Raw genomic sequence first — 19,368 nt, 5'->3', positions numbered from 1 at the left:
AAGTTTATTAAAGCAATAAGCTGCAAGAGCCTGCGATTTGCACTTATTTAAGCGCCGACTGGAAGAACTATTCTGAGGGAAAAAAACAAAAAAAAGTGTGCATAATAAAACAGAACATATAAGTCATAAATCCATATGATCTATACATCTGTCTCTTATTTGCTTTCTTTTTTAGACAGTTATAAATGTTACAATTCAAAAAGGGCCAGGGTTTTGTATTGAAAGAAAAACACCCACATTCGACCACATGTGGTAGTGACTTGTCAATAGCCAGGCCCTAAAGCATTCCATGCTTCATCATCTATTTGACTCTGAATGGGGCCATCATTTTTTTTTTATTAACATCATGATTTATCAAATATGACTTGAATTAAGAAATAAAGAACATAAAGTTGTGAGATTTATTTTACTGGAGAAATAAATACAGTGAAAACTCGGGTCGTTTTCTCATAGACTTCTATGCAATTGGACTACGTTTTGCAACTCATGGAGTCCCTGCAGGATATTTAAAATAATGAAGTTGAATGGCACTACCATTATTGACTTTAGGAAGACCAATGGCACCAATTGCGATATGTTTTCTGTGTATGGATCACAGCTCAAATGCTGCTTTATTTTGAGTTAGTTATTTTGAATTATGAGTTCTACTGATATTCCAAAATGATAACTTATAGGAAAAAATAACACAAGCATGTTTGTTTTTGTAAGCATTTGGTATAATTAAAATGTAATATCAGGAAGAGGTAGGTGTTGGGAAACAGCTGCTCATATGCAGGTTTACCTTTGTATGCGAAACTCACATGGAAAGCACCTTTTACTAGAATGAGGTGCCTCTCATCTCGAAAGGGCCCTGTATCTATCAGACCTCTACAGGAAAGAGCTTCATCCATCACTGTCAGTGTTAATATTGTTTCCTCTCACCTCCCAATAGGCAGCTTGTGTTTTGGTTTACAGCGTTTATGTTTTCAGACTTGTGTACTCACAGGCCCTCACCTGGCTTTGCTCTCTGGCATCCCCCTGCCAAAACGAATAAAACTAATTTCAACATTACATGCAGCCAGCATATTAAATTGCTTCTGATCCTAGACATATTTCTCTCGCTCTCTCGTCCGTCCCTCCAGGGTTTAGCTTATTATGGTGTGTGCTTTATATTCTGTTCCTTTTTTTTCAGGATGTTTTTAGAAAAATGCCTTCAGATTTTATGCATTTGGAATATGACAATTGTGCTTGTAATGCGTGCAAAATTACAAACATTTCTCTTTGAATAAAGCTCCCCACCATATACATTTTGAGAGTTTTGAGAGGCTATTTTGCTTCCATAATATGATGTCATTCAGGCTAGTGAAAAAAAAACGATTTGGGTAATTATTTCAATAAAATGTGTCCATCTGGTCTATAAATGTGTCCTTTATCAACCAAACATTAGATAAAGCTTTAGACTTTTCATACTTAGAGCCAGCTTATATTATCATTCAATACAGTATTATTCACTGTGGGATTTTTGTAACATTACTATTCATAAAAAGGTGGTGAAAACATGTCGAAAGCATATTCTGAGTTTCGAAAATAGAAACCTTTCAATTTGATATGTAAAGTCAATTAATCAACTATTTTAAACCTGGCTTTATCCAATGTTCTATTTAGCTGTGTTCTGCATATGTATGCAAATTAACATTTAGCTAATTTAATATTAAGATGATGTGTCATAACTGGGAAGTTAAAGGGTTATATTTTGGTCATTACTCAGTTCATATTTGTATTTTGTTCCTCTACTGGGACATGTCTCCATGCTTTAATGTTCCAAAAGCTCTTTATTTTTCTCATACTGTCTGTGCTGCAGCACCTCTTTTCACCCTCCGTCTGAAACCAGAGCAAAGTCTGTTCTGATTGGCTAGCTGCCGGCCGACGCTGTACTGATTGGTCAACCGCTTAGAGATGTGTGGAAAAACGTCCTGCTCCTCAGCATATCACATACATTGTGTCACATAGTCAGGCCATCATGTTACCAAAGTAAACAGAGGAGTCCAATGGAGGCTTTTCAGGCAGGAGGGGGGGCCTTTACATGCGGCGTGTCGGTCTGTCCTTACTGGAGATTCAACACTAACGTGTCATATTCATACAGCAATTTCAAACGCAGGGTCTCCTCCTGACTTTTCTCTTCTTTTTGAGTCGGAGTGCACATAAAATACTTCAAAAGATGTAAGTGCCAAAGTGATTTGTGTCTGAGAGCGTTCTCCACCACCCCCTTTGAACTAATTCTGTAAATACTTAAAGGTCAAAGCTCACACTTGAATACGATCGCTTCTACTCTCCTGTACAGCGCTATTACAATAATCACCTTTTCCTTCCCATCCATAGACATTAACATCCACGTTTTAGAGCGTGAAAAAGTGAAGGAAAAAGCTTTTGTAGATGGAATTCAAAAGGACATTTCCTGCAAACTATTGATTTTTGCTTCTGTTTGATGGTCCACATCAAAAATCATTGATGAAATACAATATTCATCTAACATCTTATACTACAAGCTCTTCTTTGCAGTAAATGAGCAGCACTGTCCAGATGCAAAATCACAATGTGATGAATTACATCAAATGTTCAGCATGATTTTTACAAAAAAGAAGCCCACCATAATCCTGAAACAGACACAGCATGACCATTTTAATGTTTGCTTTGTCCACTTTTTTCCCCTGACAAAATAATATGCTGTTAAGCAACATTTAGATGCTAAATGTTAGTATGGGTTTGATTTACAAGGGAACTACAGTGTTAAAACAGGGCTTGATACATGTGCCTGTGTATCAGTGTGCTATCCAGCTGTGTGTGTGAATGCATCAGGCCGCAACAAATCAAAGGACTGCTACTGTACTGTATGTCATACAATAAAGGAGGAAGCAAATGGAACAACGGGTTAGGTGAGAAAGTACAAAGTAAACGGTACAGAGTCTGGACTTTAATAGACACAGAGACTGTCTCGCTGTGAATGCCAGGAGGCCCGTTTCAAAGGAAGGTGACTCTGCAGGAGAACACTCCCACGGTGTAAGACTGAGAAAATAGATTTTAGTTGGGATGTTTTTTCGGGAATTGGAAGCTATTTGGATATCTGGCCTAAGGTAAAGTGAGCTCCCTTATTACAGTACTTGATACATTTGATCTACCTTGAAGTCATTATTTTAAAAAACTAGAGTGGCCAAGGTCAATACTGCATTCACATGGCCCCATTTCTGGAGTTGTGAAGTTGTGTTCTTGTGCTAAGTCGTAATGTGGAACCAACATGGATGCTACAAAGTTCCAAGTTTTTGGGTCATTTCAGCATTGAAGGAACATTTAGAAAGAATGAACCCTTTATTTTATAATTTTCTGTTATGTATTTGAGAAAAACAGGTAGTAAACCAAAAAAATAATGGATTTGGCCAGATCAGGAATCCAAGGTACACTTTTGATTAGATGTTTTATTTGTTTCTTCTCAACATCGCTCAATGGTGCGCTAGAACTCTGTAGAAATCAATTCATAAAATATCTATTAGCCTCTTGATCAAACTAGTTGTGTTGATTTTGAGTTAATTGTTAAGAATTAACATGCTAAGGCTATCTGTAGGCTATAAAAAAGGCAATTCATATTCTGGGAAAATACAGTAATACATTTGAAACACATTAACTTTTCATTTGACTAAAGATAATAATTTGAAATGCCTCCCTGTAACTGCAGTTCAACCATCTTATTCTAAACAGGGTTGCAAATCAATGCTAATGTTAGCTTCAACCTCAGAAATGAATGCAAGCTTCAGAATGTAATGCTACTTTTGTCGAAGGTCAAGTATATTTAGCACAACGAGTGCATTTTTGAGCATTTTGGGCATGAATTATTTGAAATTCCATTGGTGCGACAGAACATTTCCTCCAATTCTGGAATGGCCCTGTCAGCTAATTTTTCATGGCCCATGAATGCACAAAAGTGAATTCAGTTTCTGTATCTGCCATTCCAAAATATTCTAAGGTTCTGAATTGCAAACTTTCCACCAGGTTTCATGAAAATAAGGCCAGTAGCTTTTCTTCAAACCTTGCTGACAGACAAACACAAACAAACCGAGCCGAAACATAACCATTCTTGACGGAGGTAAATAATAAGGGCCTCTGTGTATTCTTATTCAATGAGCTTTTCTTCTTTCTCCTTTTCTCTATTCTGCTGCAACAAAAGCAAACTAAAACAGCAGTGAAAATAGCAGGGTGCCAAACAAAGCCCTCTCTGTGGCCAAGTACTGCCATGCTTGCACAAACCATTAAAAGTATTTCCTTTCAAGTCAGCTTTATCAACACAAAAAGCGCACCGCACTACTTGTCTTCCAAACATGAAAAAAAGACAACAGTCCTCCATGCATCTTGCTGGCATATCAATTTTCCTAGTTTCCGTTTCTTCTAGTGATTCTGTCTGAGAAAGAACGTGAGGGGGTTCATATGGTCTGTGACTGATTCGGTGTTATAACAGGAGCCTCCCCAAGAGATAGAGTATTGACAAGTGTAATGGCGCACATACTGTAGGCATGTCAGTCTATGCCAAGTACAGAGATAAGGTTGTAAATCGCCTGTGTGGTCCTTTTAGTAGTATTTTCCTTGAGCTGATGGTATTGTTATGGGGCTAGGGAATGATTCAAAGGGGAACGGAAAGTGTGTCATCAATCAAGTTGCTTTTAAATTTACCACTTATGTCTGTGTTGTCGGGCGGAGAGACACATGTACAACCTTCACCCTCAGAGAATACTCCTCAATATCAGCATAACTGTATAGACGAATGTGAACATAACATTTTGTCCTCTAGAAACTGTTGTTAGGTTCACTGTCTCCCACGGGAGATGATGTGTGTATATGTATTGGCAGAAAGGAAATTGCTTCATTAAGACCAGACCTCACAATAAGAAAAACCCATATACAAGTTGTTTATGTAATTTACCTAACAATAACATAGCAATGCCATGATTTAATTTTTCGTGTTTTTCCATGATAACAGTTAATTAATTTTCATTCTCGAGATCGCAACTTATTCATGTCATTATCATGAAAAACATTATTTGATCAGTTAACATGAGACATGGATTGAAGCCTATTTAGTTAATTTTATGAAACGTTGATTTGATCTGAAATGTATCAAATTGTGTATGTCCTTATCTCAAAAACATGTTATTAGTTCAAGATCGAGAGAAATATATATCTGCAACATCGGTTTTCTGGATAAAATGACATAAATAGGACCAAAGTAGTGTTTTTAATGGAATTGAATTGTGATCTTGAGGAAATAAATTAAATTAACTGTTTATAATGTGATAAAAATTGGATATAAAGTGTTTGAACTTTGGCCATTTTGGGCTTCCGAATAAATAAATAACCTTTATATATATACACTAGCTGATAATAGGATGTGTTATAGTTGTAATGACACAATTACATCCCTGGGATCTGATAATACCAAGTAAACAGGTGCTCTCAAAAAAGGTTAGTTATCTAGAATTTCTACTTCCTCACAACTACTGTTAAAACACATCTTGCTCACAGTATAGTAATCCACTACAGATTTGAAAGATGAATGTCTTATTTCACCCACAGCTCTATTCTTAATTGACTCCGCCATGGAGTAAATGAGAAGAAATGAAAAGATAAATGACTCTAATGGGAGGAAATGAAGTGTGAAAACAGACATTTCTGCTGCTATTTTCTAGGATGCAGCACATTGGTAAATTGAAATAAAACAAGGATCCGGCTTCTATGTAAAACAGACTCTGCCTTGATTACAGAATATGATGTGATTTTAATACCAGGCATTCCTACAACAAGACATGCACATTGCACACATTCATTCCTTAGTTCTCTGGTAGCAAAAAGAAAAACCCCCAAAGAGTGAAAAGCAGAAAATAAAAAGACCAAGGCAGAATACTGTGGCACAGGAAATGCAAATTGATTCAGCTAACAAAATGATAGATTTTAAAAGGAATGATTGCCAATTATACTGCATTCAACCCTTCACCATGGAGTTCAGATTTGTTTAAGGTTGGCCCATTTACCCCCTGCAGCTTGAGTGCTTTACAGTAGATTTCATGCCAATGGAGGGTCTGGGTGTTTTTGTTCTGCTCCAGCTTAAAGGTCAGGTCTTACGAGCTTCCTTGCACCATTAAGACACAGTTTGTTTAAAGCCTGTCTGAAGGACAATGCTCAATGAACCGGAACACAGACAGGCCGTAATAAATGAAAAGGAAAAGTTATGGTTCCGCTCAATGAAGTCAAAGGGCAGATGGAGGGTGAGATTGTGTCTCATTTCAATATGCTGGTATCCTCACGACTCAAACACCAGACAGTAAAAGGAAAATGTAACACTCAGAAATTCGAAATCTCGGCATCGTCATGAATGCACCGTTCTGGTTTTAACCCGTGTGATTTGTTAAAAAGCTTTTTTTTCTCTCTCTCAGCCAGTGCTCTCTTAATTTTATTGTATTTATTTTCTTCCTGCTATTTATTTATTTATTCTATCATTATGCATTTCCCCATCCATGCGCTTGTCCCACCCACAAACCAAATTAAATCATCAATTCATTAAGCTAACTAATGGAATCATTTATCAGTTTCACCTCATTATTTCCTATAGTCTTTCCTTATGGCTTCATGCAAACACGTCTGCACATGCTGCAGGAAACGCAGCGAAAGCCACTAAGATGAAATGTTGCGTTTTACTTCAGAAACAATTCATGACGAGGGTTAGCGTATAAATACTAAGCTCACTTGTGTGTTACATAGGTGTTGTTAAATTACCAGGACAAATGATTAATTAAGTAACACACAATTATGGCTATAAACCCTTCCTTTACCTCTTTAATATCATGTTTTAGGTGCAATTAATTTGCCAAAAACGAGACAAAAGGCACAAAACAATTGTTAAATACACATTGTGACTAAAAGCATTATTTAGATATATATATATATATATATATATATATATATATATATATATATATTATGTCGTGACAGAATTGTTTCCACAATAATCATGTAGTGAAAATGGTATCATGTGAAAGGTCTAGTCTGTAATATATTATACAATTAAACAAAAGCCAGTTCAAATGCTACAATAGCTGAAACTTTGTTCATGCATTCAACCAAGTGTTTGTGCTTTCACAAACACATCTCCTCAAAAAACACATTTACTCCGTGCCAAATGTCAGCTTTCTATTGATAAAAACTGTGGCTGCCAATGGTTGTGGAAATGTATGCGTAGTGACCAACCATCCAAGATGAAGTGCCAGTGGTCGCAACAGAAAATAAATAAATAAAAGCTCCACTAAGGACCCTCAAAGGAGTCCTGTAGAGTGATCTGAAGGCTTCGTATCCGAGCCCAGCGGAAGCGGCTTATTGATCTGCTTGTCTAGTGGCTCTCGGTAATAATAAGGAGATTGATGTCAATCAGCATCCTGCCTCAAGTGTGGCCTGTCCCATCTTATTAGTGCTCTCTCCATGCACTGAGTGTTCACTGATGACTCCATTGATATGCAACGCAAGAGAGAGGCTATGTGTTGCTGTCTTGAGAAGGATCCCCTTATGATTGCTCACTCTGTCATCTGTGTTCGTGTAGGCGGAGAGGTTGCCATGGAATCTAAGGATGAATCATGCGTTGGAACCTGCACATACACATGCTCAGGATGGCTGGACACTCTTTATCATATTCTAAACAGTAGAGATTAGACATAGGACTGTAGATATGTCTTCGATACACCACTTTGCTTGTTGTAATGCTTTATTTGATGAGGCATACGGACATTTTTGGTTCCTTTGGAGCAGGTGAGCATCTCTGAGACACTCACATGCCCTACATCTGCTTTAATAAATGTGCATTTGGAAGAAACATTTCATTAAGTACATTTCCCCAAAGACTATAGAAAGTATTTTATTGTATTTGTGACACTGCTCAGAATAAGATCACTGTAATCTCATTCTGTCACGCTAATTACCACCTTTAATTTATGACTTGGCTCTCAGTAATTAACAACCTACATTAACGGAGTGATGTAATGCACTTAACGCAAAACCTCTTGGCATGGCATCTTGTTTTAGCTGTTGAATCTAGTGCAATAAATTAAGTTTAACTAAGTTATAATTCACCTGTGAATGCTGTAACTGCTACAGCAAAAAAAGAAAAAGAAATGGCCAGTTGCCTGTGACTTGATGTGTGAATAGGTACATCTGACAGCATGACACCCATTCTGTGGACCTGACAGAGCCCATCAAGATCAATTGTAGTTGCCTGGTTACACTAGCATACAGTATGTCTAATGTACCTGATTGGAGTCCTTCAAGCACAATTCATTTAAATTGGCTGGCAGTAAGTTTAGATTTTCAGACTATGGATGAAAAAAGTTCAGAATCCTGCCTGTGTTTTTATATAGAGAATCAGAGTCTGGAAAAGGCTGTCATTTGTGTCCATTTGACAGTAATGCAGAGTAGCAAATCAGATGAACATAATTCCAGCGTTTTGCTAAACCAATAACAGCATGAAAATAGCTGTTATAAAACTGCTTTTTTTCTTTCTTGCTACTTCAGAGATCTGCCTGTTTGTTGCAAGTTGAAATGTACATAAATGATAGGCTGTCAAACACTTAACACGGGCTGACATTTGTTTTTTATTTATTTTGCAAAAACATAATGAGTGCCTGAGTTCATTTTTGTGCAAATTACTTTCTTTTGAATTCACAAAACCTGACGCAACAGCAGTTTTTCAGGCCAGTATTGCTAATGTATGCAGATTATTGTTGGTGAATATATTCATTAGGTATTTTACTGATTTTATTTCTCAATTGTTAATGACTGTTATTGCCTGCCTGTTTGCTATCTTTTTATAATCGTTTTTCATTTGATATGGCGAGCTGTTTACATTCATACTTGTTGCAATGTCCTTGTCATTCATCTGCAAAGCACACAGAATAGTCCTAACCTCTACAAGAAGGAGCTTTACAAATAATATTTAATAGATTAATTTATTCGTCAAGATGCTGTGTTTTCAAAATGTACTTTTTTTATTTGCTAAAATCCCCTACTTTCTTAGCAAATTTGACATTTGAAAATAATGTATGGTTTTGTAAATTATTCATTTGTTCAATGATTACTACGCATTCTTTCAACTTCATTGCATTTTAAAGATGCCATGCTTATGTTACTACAAAATGAAATGTCACAATTTAATCTTTAACATGCCAGAATGTTCATCACTTCAATAGATATTTCACATCATTTACAGAAAGGATAAGTAATTAGTGACTACCATATGTCTATAAATATGACACATTTCCTTTAGAAATTGCAAGAAATTAATGTGAACACCCGATTAAGGTTGGGAAATTAGAGAGTTTGGTAGCAGCACTCACTCGTCGTATTTAATCACCGCAGTGAGGTCTCCAACCTGTAAAAATAGATCCCGTATTGATCTGTGTATGAGAAACTCTGCTTTAACCCACTTCTCTATTCTCACTCTCTCCACTTCCACTCGATATTCTGACTGAAGGGCAGGAACTGGATGGTCAACAGCTGACCAACACAGATAGAGAAATAGACAGAGACTAACACAGATAAGAAAAAAAAGCTCCAGTTACCAGTGCTGCAGCAATTCCCCAGCTTTACCATACAGTATGTTTGAACTTCCCCTATACTTTGCAATAATGAGGAGGGGGTGCCAGCCTTATAAACTTCAATCACTCATGAAGACCTCCCTTTATTCTCACTGGTTGTGAGACATGTCAAATATGCTTAGCTTGCCTTTATAGTGCAGCTTTCAGAGATCTTGTTGTGACAGAATAAGGCTACAAGGAAATGTTCCTCCTCAATCTTAGAACATCAAAAGGTCTTTGAATTGCTTCTGTCGCCAGGAAAGATAAATGTGATGTTGTCGCGTCTGGCTGGATATTGTAAAACCATGTCTCAATTCTGTCAGCCGGCAAGAGGCTTTGTAATACAATTGTTTACACTTCCTCTTGAATAGCCTGATCAAACTTTTATTAGTGTGCTGGATGGTGTTCAAACTACTCTGCGTCAGCAAAATGCTATGGCGGCTTACAACTACTTTGGAATATTTACAAGCTGAGCAGAGCTCCTTCTGTGGCGCAGTTCATTTAGCACATTAATTCAGACACTATTCCTCAATTAAATCTTAAATGTATGTTTCCTAAACCTTTATTCAATCGATAACAACAAGGACACACTTTCAGGGTGAACGTTTGTCTCCTGGCAATTAGATCTGTTTCACATGCAAGAAAAACAACTGCCGCATGTAATCAATACACACAAAATGAGCCAGTCAATTGTAGACAATGCCAGCTTATAATTTAATCAGAAAATACCGATCAAGTCTAAAATGACTGACACTCACCATAAAAAGAACATGGTATTATATGGTTTCACCCATATTTAACGATATGGGTTAAAAGACCATCTCTGATTGAATCATTCATGTGTTTTGACTTCCAGCCTTCATCCTTATGCAGCTAATAGAAACCCTCTTTCTGAAGATATCTCCCTCTTTTGCAGCCAGTGTCAACATCCTTTCATCTATAAGCAGGAAACGTGTGCTTGCATCTTTTCTGCCTCATTAACACAAACGGATTCAAGCTAATTACAGTCAGGTGTCAAAGCAGCCGGCATTGTTTCATGTACACATAAGAGGATTATATTAACCCCCTCCGTGTTTTTTACGTCACACAAAACAAAAAGACATACCATTCTATGTTTAGATGAAATTAGATGGAAAAAGAGAAAGATGGAGATTGCATTGATGCCAAAATAAAAACGTTAACAGTCAGATGAAGATCCTTTTTAGTGAGCTTACGCCACCGTCAAGAAAACATTGAAATTGCAATGTATGTTTTTTTTTTTTTATATCTTACCTTTATCTTAACAAACAAATCTGGCCAACACACTAAAACAGCCATTCAGCACTATATTGAAAACCTGAAGAAAACTCTTCCCTCTATAGGCTTATAAATGAGGGGGAAAGTCTTTGTTGTCATCTGGGTATGTATAACTATCATCCAGCCGGAAAACATTTGATCATTTTATGGTAGCTGTCCCGTAAAAGCCACTAAGAACGTACACAGACATTCATCTTTGCTAACGTTTACGCTGTCTCGAGGTTTTGCAGTGTTGGGAATTAAACATCCATTCATTTTTTCAACTATAAGTGAGGAGACTGTAATGGATAATTTTGTAAATATGGCACTTTAGACTCTCTGAGTAATCATGTTTGTTACAAGAAAGACTTAGACTGGCCATTCATTTGTATAGAGTGTCTATTTGCACCCGGGTGAAAATAGCATTGTTGACTATAGACACCCGGGTGCAAATAGCATCTGCCTAAAAGATAAGCTGATGTTTAAACTGGCATAAATGCGAGTGGATAATGAGAATTATATTGGGTTGTAATCTCCCTCTAAATTTGGTTAGTCACTTTCTTTTTAAGAAATACTTTCTCTAATCGAGACATCTGTTAATACGCAGATTGTGTTTTTTATATGTAAATAGAACTCCAATTATGATCACTTAAATAGCCCTAATGTAGCCCATTTGTTCTAAACAATTCTAAAAATCTCGAAATCCAGAGTTATTCTTTCTTTCATGATAATGAGCATGTACACCTTTCTTTCCTTATTTCTTTTATAAACAACCAATGTTCATTTGATTTATTCCCACTGGTGGTTATACTTTGGCATTTTGATTATGACTGACAAAAAATGTAATAAACAGTAACTTTCCAAATTACTAAAGTCCCCACGGATAATATATTTTACATAACATTTACCAGTGTAATGTCAACACAAATCTTCCACGTATAAACTTTTGTCAGAATGTCTTTTGTGACTTTATAACAATAATGTAACATTAATCTGTCTGTGGCTCTTTCCTGCTGTAACGATGCAAATGTCCTCTCTGTGGGACTAATATATATCCTTTATTTAACCAGGTAAAAGACTCATTGAGATTAAAATCTCTTTTCCAAGAGCGACCTGGCCAAGAAGGGCAGCATGTACAAAGTTACAACAGATAAAACACAGACATGACAGGCAGACAAATACAGCTGTAAAACACAAATAAAATGGCACATTAGCCAGTCAATATGCGAAGTAAAACAAACTATTCAAATCATTCAAAACTGGCAAACATTTAAAACGATTTTAGGATATACGAGCACTCACATCTACCAATGGTGTCGTGTTCTCTGTCCTTTAAGATGGACCTGAATTCCCCCATAGTGATTAAATCTGAGCGTTTCAGCTCCTTCTGTACATTGTACTGTATTGTTAATAAAGGTATTCTGATTCTAATGTATCAAGTGTACTGCTTTTAAGGGAGGTAGTCTTTCCTTTCCCTGGTTAAGTGCCTTTCTCACAATGCCTACACTGTTTGAGTGCTGTGAGGTCAGAGAAAAAGAGAGAATACTAGTCTACTGTAGTATACCTTAGTAAAATATGTGTTTTTAAATCTTTTTATCTTACAAGTAACCAGACTATTTCTACATAGTGTTTATTCGCTCAGATTCCATTGCCTGCGGGTGTGATTGTGGAATTTGTCTTTGATAACAAACTGGCTTTCTGCAAGCTGCTACTCACCACTGTCAGCATGAATCAGCCGCATTTTAAAATCTTAAAGGAATGTTCTTTATGGTATTTCAATTAAATGGCGTTGAAAGAGAATATCTGAAGACTGAACATACACTATGTAAAACAATCATACTGTCTGTTACTTGACCTACATATGTCAAACCACTGGACTATATATATATATTATTTAAGCTTTTATAATGCATAGTATAAGGGATTATACTTACTATGCCAGTGCCCCCTCCCCCTAAAGCTGCACACACAGACACACACTGGATAATTAACTGGTTTAAATAGCAACAAAAACACGTATATATGAATTAAGAAAAAGAGGACAGACTCTAACCTCATTAAGGATTTTTTGATAGCCAGGCCGTCTTGATGATTCTATAATGAAACTGTCAAAAAGACGAACTACTTTGTGTACTGTGTGTTGCCTTTGAAGCCTACTGAACTGCAATAATATGGCTTAACACAGGGGTTTTCAAAGTGTGGGAAGGTGAGCCTCCCCTCAGAGAACATAAGAACAGCCGCGCCCCCCCCTCCCAATTATTATTGCTATTATTATTAATATTATTATTATTATTATTATTATTATTATTGTTGTTGTTGTTGCTATAATGCAGGGGTATTCAATTGCATTTCAAAGAGGTCCAGTAGGATAAATTGTCATTAAATGCTCTGTTTTCGCTGTCTACCTTTCTCTTTTTTGAGCACGCCATTTGAAATTACTCACTGACTGCACCGATTTGATTGGCTGAGTAGCGTCACCTCCTTAAAACATTAAACAATAACTTTTTTTAACTTTTTTATCTTTATGTTTTAAACATTTTTTTTTATTTTTTGGAAACATTTTCAACTTCGTGGATGAATCCTTATATGCTCCCGGCAACACACTGAACGTCAACTTTGCCTCCTTATTACACTCAGTCACCCCTACTTTAGTGGGAACAATGAGTCTGCGTCTTTGATGCGCACAGGCGGTTGATGCAGGGATCAGAGTCCTGCATCGTGTCGGGTACCCGACGGGTGACCCGCAAAAAAAGTGATCCGGGTTCGGTTCTGGGTAAAACAAAGAAGATGTGGGTCGGGTCGCGGATGTTGCATAATACATATATTTAAATAATAATAATTTAATTTAATGTTCTCAGACCTCTCCCCCGCGGGACCGCGCATAATCATAACCTCTGCAGCGCATCAATCTGCTGCTGTGCGCGTCACATTCGAAATGGCTGAGGTGAAGCTCTCTAGCGGAGAATACAGCATTTTCAATAACACTTCCTCAAGAGCAAAATCCAACATCTGGGAGGCTTTTGGTGTCATCCTAGATGGAGAAAATAACCAACATCCCACGCTTTTTGAGCCAAATACGCAACTGCGTGTGTTAATAATTGCATGTTTTCACTGCTCATAGGATATGCGGGTTCGGGTCGGTTTGCGGATCTTGTGCCGACGGGTCGGGGTCTGTTTGCGGAACTAATTGGCAATATGTGCGGGTGGCTGGGCGGGTTCGGTATTGCATGTCGCGGGTACATGGCGGGAGCGGGTCTTGAAAATCAGACCCGTGCAGGACTCTGGCTGGGATGTAATGTAGACAGGAATAAACGCAGATCATCCTCTGGCTGCAGCCTTGACCGGTACTTGCTTTTGATCAAAGTCTATGCGGAAAACCCGCACTCACACAGGTAGGTGGAGGTGAAGGGAATGAGCACTTTTACAGCCTTTTTGGTGAGTTGGGGGAACTCGGTCTCCACAGACAGCCAAAAGTGTGCAAGTGACACTTTACTAATATTTTTCTCTTTATTTGTTTCTCATGCTGCGCCTCCCCTAAAGCTCTCTGGCGCCCCCCCAGGGAGGCGCGCCCCCCCAGGGAGGCGCGCCTCACACTTTGAAAACCGCTTGCTTAACACTTATCTATTTTCTCTTTTCTTCGGCTCTCTAGCTCCAATGGAAATCTACGGCATCAGTAAGAGGACATTGGACCCAGACAGGGACTCTCCAACGCAGAACACAGAAAGCGAAGTCCACTCTGTCACCACCCCCTCACCGATGAACGTACTCAACCACCAGCCGGTCCTAAAGGGCCTGCTGCTTCCTGGGCAGCTCCTTATCAGGGACTTCCAGGGGGACCAGCACTTTTTTAGGAGTGATGGCTCTGTGGCTGCATATTCCACCCTGCCAGGCTCAGATTCAGACCCCGTCACTCAGGTGGTGCCGCACGAGGATGCCCCGGCCTTCTCAGACATTGCCACTACTTCCACTGTGGCTGCCACCTCCCCACTGACCACTTTTTCTCCCACAACGCCAAGGCCATGGCTCATGTCTCTGCCTCAAAAGAAGTCCTCAAAGACAACCTGGGCTGACAAGGTGGAGCGAACGACAGACTCCCTCACAACTCATGTGACAGCAATTAATAGAGGTTCAGTCACAGACAACCCAGCGGCTTCCTCTTCCAGGCAGAGGCCTCAAAGTTCTCCCGTAGAGGCCACCATGGCACCCTCTTCGATGAGGATGGAGAAAGGCGAGGCTAGGGTGACAGCACTGAAAGACAAACTGAGGCCTGATCTTCCACCGCCCAATCTAACCACACGAGAGGAAGGTCCCGCCACCACCATCATCACAACCATCACAACCATGCAGACAGCAGGTAGTTTTTTTTGTCTTACATTCAAAGATTTTAGGAGCAGAACATACGGTAACATTTTCTTTGCCTTATGGGGACTTTTATCATGGATTATAATGTTTTTTTTTCATGACTACACTAATGAGCACACACCAACGCTTTTTGATGCATAGTCATAAACCTTATAGATCACCCCCTTTATTTATGAATAATAATGTATTTATATATGTATTATAAATTCTCTTAATTATTAACTATAGATTGACTGATTTATAATACATTATGACTACTCATTCTCAACAATCAACTGTATACTATAATATTCAACCCGGTATCACGGCGAGACGCGAACATGAGACGATTTACCATGCTGGGAGACGTGAAGATGTCATGATGTTGTCCCTTCAAACGTGACAGTTACACGGTATTGTTAACCCATGTTAACCAGTGGAGAAATAAAAAAAATTCGGATTTCACATCGCATAAACACCAAATCCCAGCGTGCATTGCGGCTAAATCATTCAATCATCGAGCTGAGGATCTTGCCTACGTCTGTTTCCGGTTTCGTTTATGACGGATGTATTTTGTTATACACACATTCCTTCACATTTAAATGTACATTAAAGTATTTTGTGAGGCCTTCTAACATGTTTTTAAATATAACTACGGTTGTAGTTGACAAGTTTGTAAATTAACATGAACTGAAGCTGTTGCCTGGCAACACAATCGCACAACGTCACGTCCGTTAATTTCACATCCACACGCATGGATTAACATCGATTTAATACATTAATGTAGCCTTTGTTTCTGCTAAAAGAGGTGACGACCAGCTGGGGCAACAAGAAAATCTGCGTAATCGAGTGTGACTATTAAAAAATAAATCATTATTATATTAATATTGACAATAACAACCGACCATCGGGGTAGCATTTGCTTGGCATTTCCGGTTATTTCTCCACTGGTTAACGTGGGTTAACAATACCGTGTAACTGTCACGTTTGAAGGGATAAAATCGTGACATCTTCACGTCTCCCAGCATGGTAAATCGTCACATGTTCACGTCTTGCTGTGATACCGGGTTGATAATATTATGCTTAAATAGTCCATGCAGTACCATTCTTTATTACTGTACGTGTCAAATAAAGTTAATTATTTGAAATAATATACTGTAAATGCTGCGTCATAAACAGTGGTGACTGGTCATTAGGGGCAGTCCCACCTAGTGTCAGCAGAAAGTATTAAAATAATAATTACAAAAAAATGCAAAACAACGCAAAATAAATACATCTTAAAATATATTTTAAGATCATGTTTAATCATCTGATTTGTCTGTACATTGCTGTTTTAGTCTGTGTTCTTCTAATTAGTGTCTACAGTGTGTGCTTATTGAGCCGTTTTGAGCCATGTGGGGGCAAGCCCCGATCTAGCCCCTCCCTCTCACTGTCTAAGTGAATGTGTACTGTAAAAACTACACTGCGCATGCTCAGTCTTTTTCTATTCAATGTGTGTGGCAAAAAAATAATGACCATAGGGGCATTGAGCTGCCATCCCCACCATACGTCATCTCACATAATTCAGAGCTGATTGGCTGTAAGTACGTGTGCCGCGAAAAATGTAGTGTGTAAAGTGGAGACGAGAGAGCTGCAGTGACGCATCCTACAACCCGGAAGTAAGCTGCCAATGGGTTCCCTCGACAAAAAAGCAATGAGATTAGAAAATAGCTCTAAATAAGGTCTGTGGAACGAACCTGTTAGATAAATGCACATTTTGTTCAGCCGGATAATATCCACATGTCTACCCTACTTTTATAATGTTCTAATCATAAATCTATCGAATAGATTTATGATTTGACTTTTGAAACTAGGGGAAGATAAGGAAGACTTTTACAAAAAAGTAATAGAGATTTTTGTCCAGAAGGATAGCATGGACTTCATCTTCAAGTCAAGGTAAGACCACAATTTAATTGAAATGGGATCTTCCTAAGAGAGAACAGTTCAATATTTAAATGATAACATTACATATTTTGGGTGTCCTTTTGTTGAACTGTCGTTTAAAATTAATCGAAGCATCAGACTAAAAAAGCTTTTGAAAATAATATTATATTTTGATTTAGGTCAAAATATAATATTTGTAAACCTGAAGAGTCAGAGCCAGTGCCTCACCAGCCAGGAACCTCACTGCACGTCACTGCAGAAGCTTATATATAAACATCTAAGTTTTTTGTGCCCCACCACTTTTCTACATATAAAAACGCCACTGGTCATAAATACATTTGATGTAAAATGCAACAAACAGATGAATCAATTATGATGAAGCTTAGGTTCTTCTAAATGCATTACACTTTCATCATCATTTTTATCCACCAAGAATGAAACATTATCTTGAGGCATGTATTATTATTATTATTATTATTATTATTATTATCATTATTATTATTATTATTATTATTATTATTATTATTATCATTATTATTATTATTATTATTATTATTATTATTATTATTATTATTATGTAGAAAACACACATGATGCATAGTATAAGCTTCATCATTCAGACAATTTCAATAGTCAAGAGCATTCAGAAGTTGTATTACATTATAGGTCACATTTATGTTTCATATGCATCAGAAAGCATGTGTTTATGAGTGTGCATGAAGCGTTTTAGGTCACTATGCATGCCCTCATAATCCAATATAAATGTAGCCTTCATACAAAGTGTTACTGGACATTCATAGACTTGTGAAATTAATATCAGCAGCTGCCAAATATAGCTTTTGCCATGATGGAAATTCAAAATGCGAGTAGATTTAACACATCCTTCCCAGAGGACAGGAAAATTAAGCATCAGGTCGACAACATGGCTGCCGTTCATTTGGCATGCTGCACACCACTATTCATCTCTCCACCAGGGATAACGGAGTCACTCAAGTGTCAGAAACAATCAGACTCTCCCTGATGTGTCCTGCCTGTCCTCTCCCCTGGCCGCAGAGGGCTGACGGCGCAGATGAGCAGTGTCTGAGAGGAAATCTGCAGAGATAGTTAGAGGGTTACGGGGGCCATGGTGACACAGGTGGGCTGTCAGATGGAGCAGTGGTCCGGGGAAAAGGGAATCACTTGTCTTATTCTGTCTCCCACAGAGCCATGCAGCCTGAATTTCACTGACCCAGAGGGTAACATCGAAATCCTGCAGCAACTTGACTCTGGAGTGGAGTGTAACTACCTAGTGACGGTCTACCTGGGATACGGCATCGAGGTTCAGGTGAGTGGTAACGATTAAGATTTCTCATAAAAATTAAATATACAACCTCTGATGAAGTGGTTCGGTTCAAACTGCACACTTAAACCCCACAGTAATAGATGTTTTGGGGCACTGTGAATACTTTACACAAGAAGACTTTCTAAGTTGACATGACAAGTTAACAGTTGCATTTTAAACCAACAAGCAACATTAGCATACATTATTTTTTGTTTTGTTGTTTTTGTTTGTTTTTGCCTGTCCTTGTTTGTCTACCGTCCCTCACACTGTAAAGCGTCTTTGAGTCAGAGAAAAGCGCTATACAAATATAATTTGTTATTATTATGTAGCCTTGTGTGTGTGGCAACCTGACCCATGTTAGACCAATAGTTACTTTCCTTTCAGTTGGGTTTTTTTAACGGCTTTAAAAAAATGTTTCATGAATCGCCCAAAGAACTTGAGGGGATAAAACAGAGCCAGGAGATTGTGAAATGTGTAGCTGCAAAATAAAAAGTCACAGTACACCAAAGAGTAAAATGTAGAAGTTCTGATACTCCTTATGACCCACATCAAAAACTTACCATAAGAATACTATGGCTTTCCACTCCTATATGTTCACATATTTTTTTACAATGTGTTTATCAGAGGTTTTCCCTTGAAAATGATGAGAGCCATGAGACTGAACCTAACACTAAAATGCAGGCCATAAACCAAATGATCTGAACTATGCTGTAAAGCTCCATATAGCTTTATAGCACAGAACTGCAGGGTCGGTTGACAAATGTCTGAAAGTAAAATAATGTTGCACATTTTTTGTCCATGTAGCCACTGTGGAGCTGTGACATATTTTGGTTTAGCTCTTACAATATTCACTGGTCTTGTGGGGGTTGCTGA

The 19,368-nt window shown here is 38.0% G+C and overlaps 1 protein-coding gene across 3 annotated transcripts in view; it reads left to right on the top strand.

Annotated features, from left to right (window-relative positions):
* Positions 1-19,368, top strand: part of LOC117552984 (seizure protein 6 homolog) — a 118,826-nt gene that overhangs the window by 45,771 nt on the left and 53,687 nt on the right. For 2 of the 3 annotated variants that reach the window (XM_034226721.1, XM_034226720.1), the window contains exons 2-3: positions 14,560-15,264; positions 18,377-18,498. In XM_034226721.1, coding sequence (XP_034082612.1) covers positions 14,560-15,264; positions 18,377-18,498 — 827 coding nt within the window. Of the gene's footprint in view, positions 1-7,680; positions 7,816-14,559; positions 15,265-18,376; positions 18,499-19,368 lie in introns of those variants that run through there. The other variant, XM_034226723.1, reaches the window with a different exon arrangement.

This window comes from Gymnodraco acuticeps, unplaced genomic scaffold (genome assembly GCF_902827175.1).
Source record: "Gymnodraco acuticeps unplaced genomic scaffold, fGymAcu1.1, whole genome shotgun sequence".
Classification (NCBI taxonomy): domain Eukaryota; kingdom Metazoa; phylum Chordata; class Actinopteri; order Perciformes; family Bathydraconidae; genus Gymnodraco; species Gymnodraco acuticeps.
Note: the sequence above shows the minus strand (reverse complement) of the source record. Positions and strands in the feature narration are given on the sequence as shown.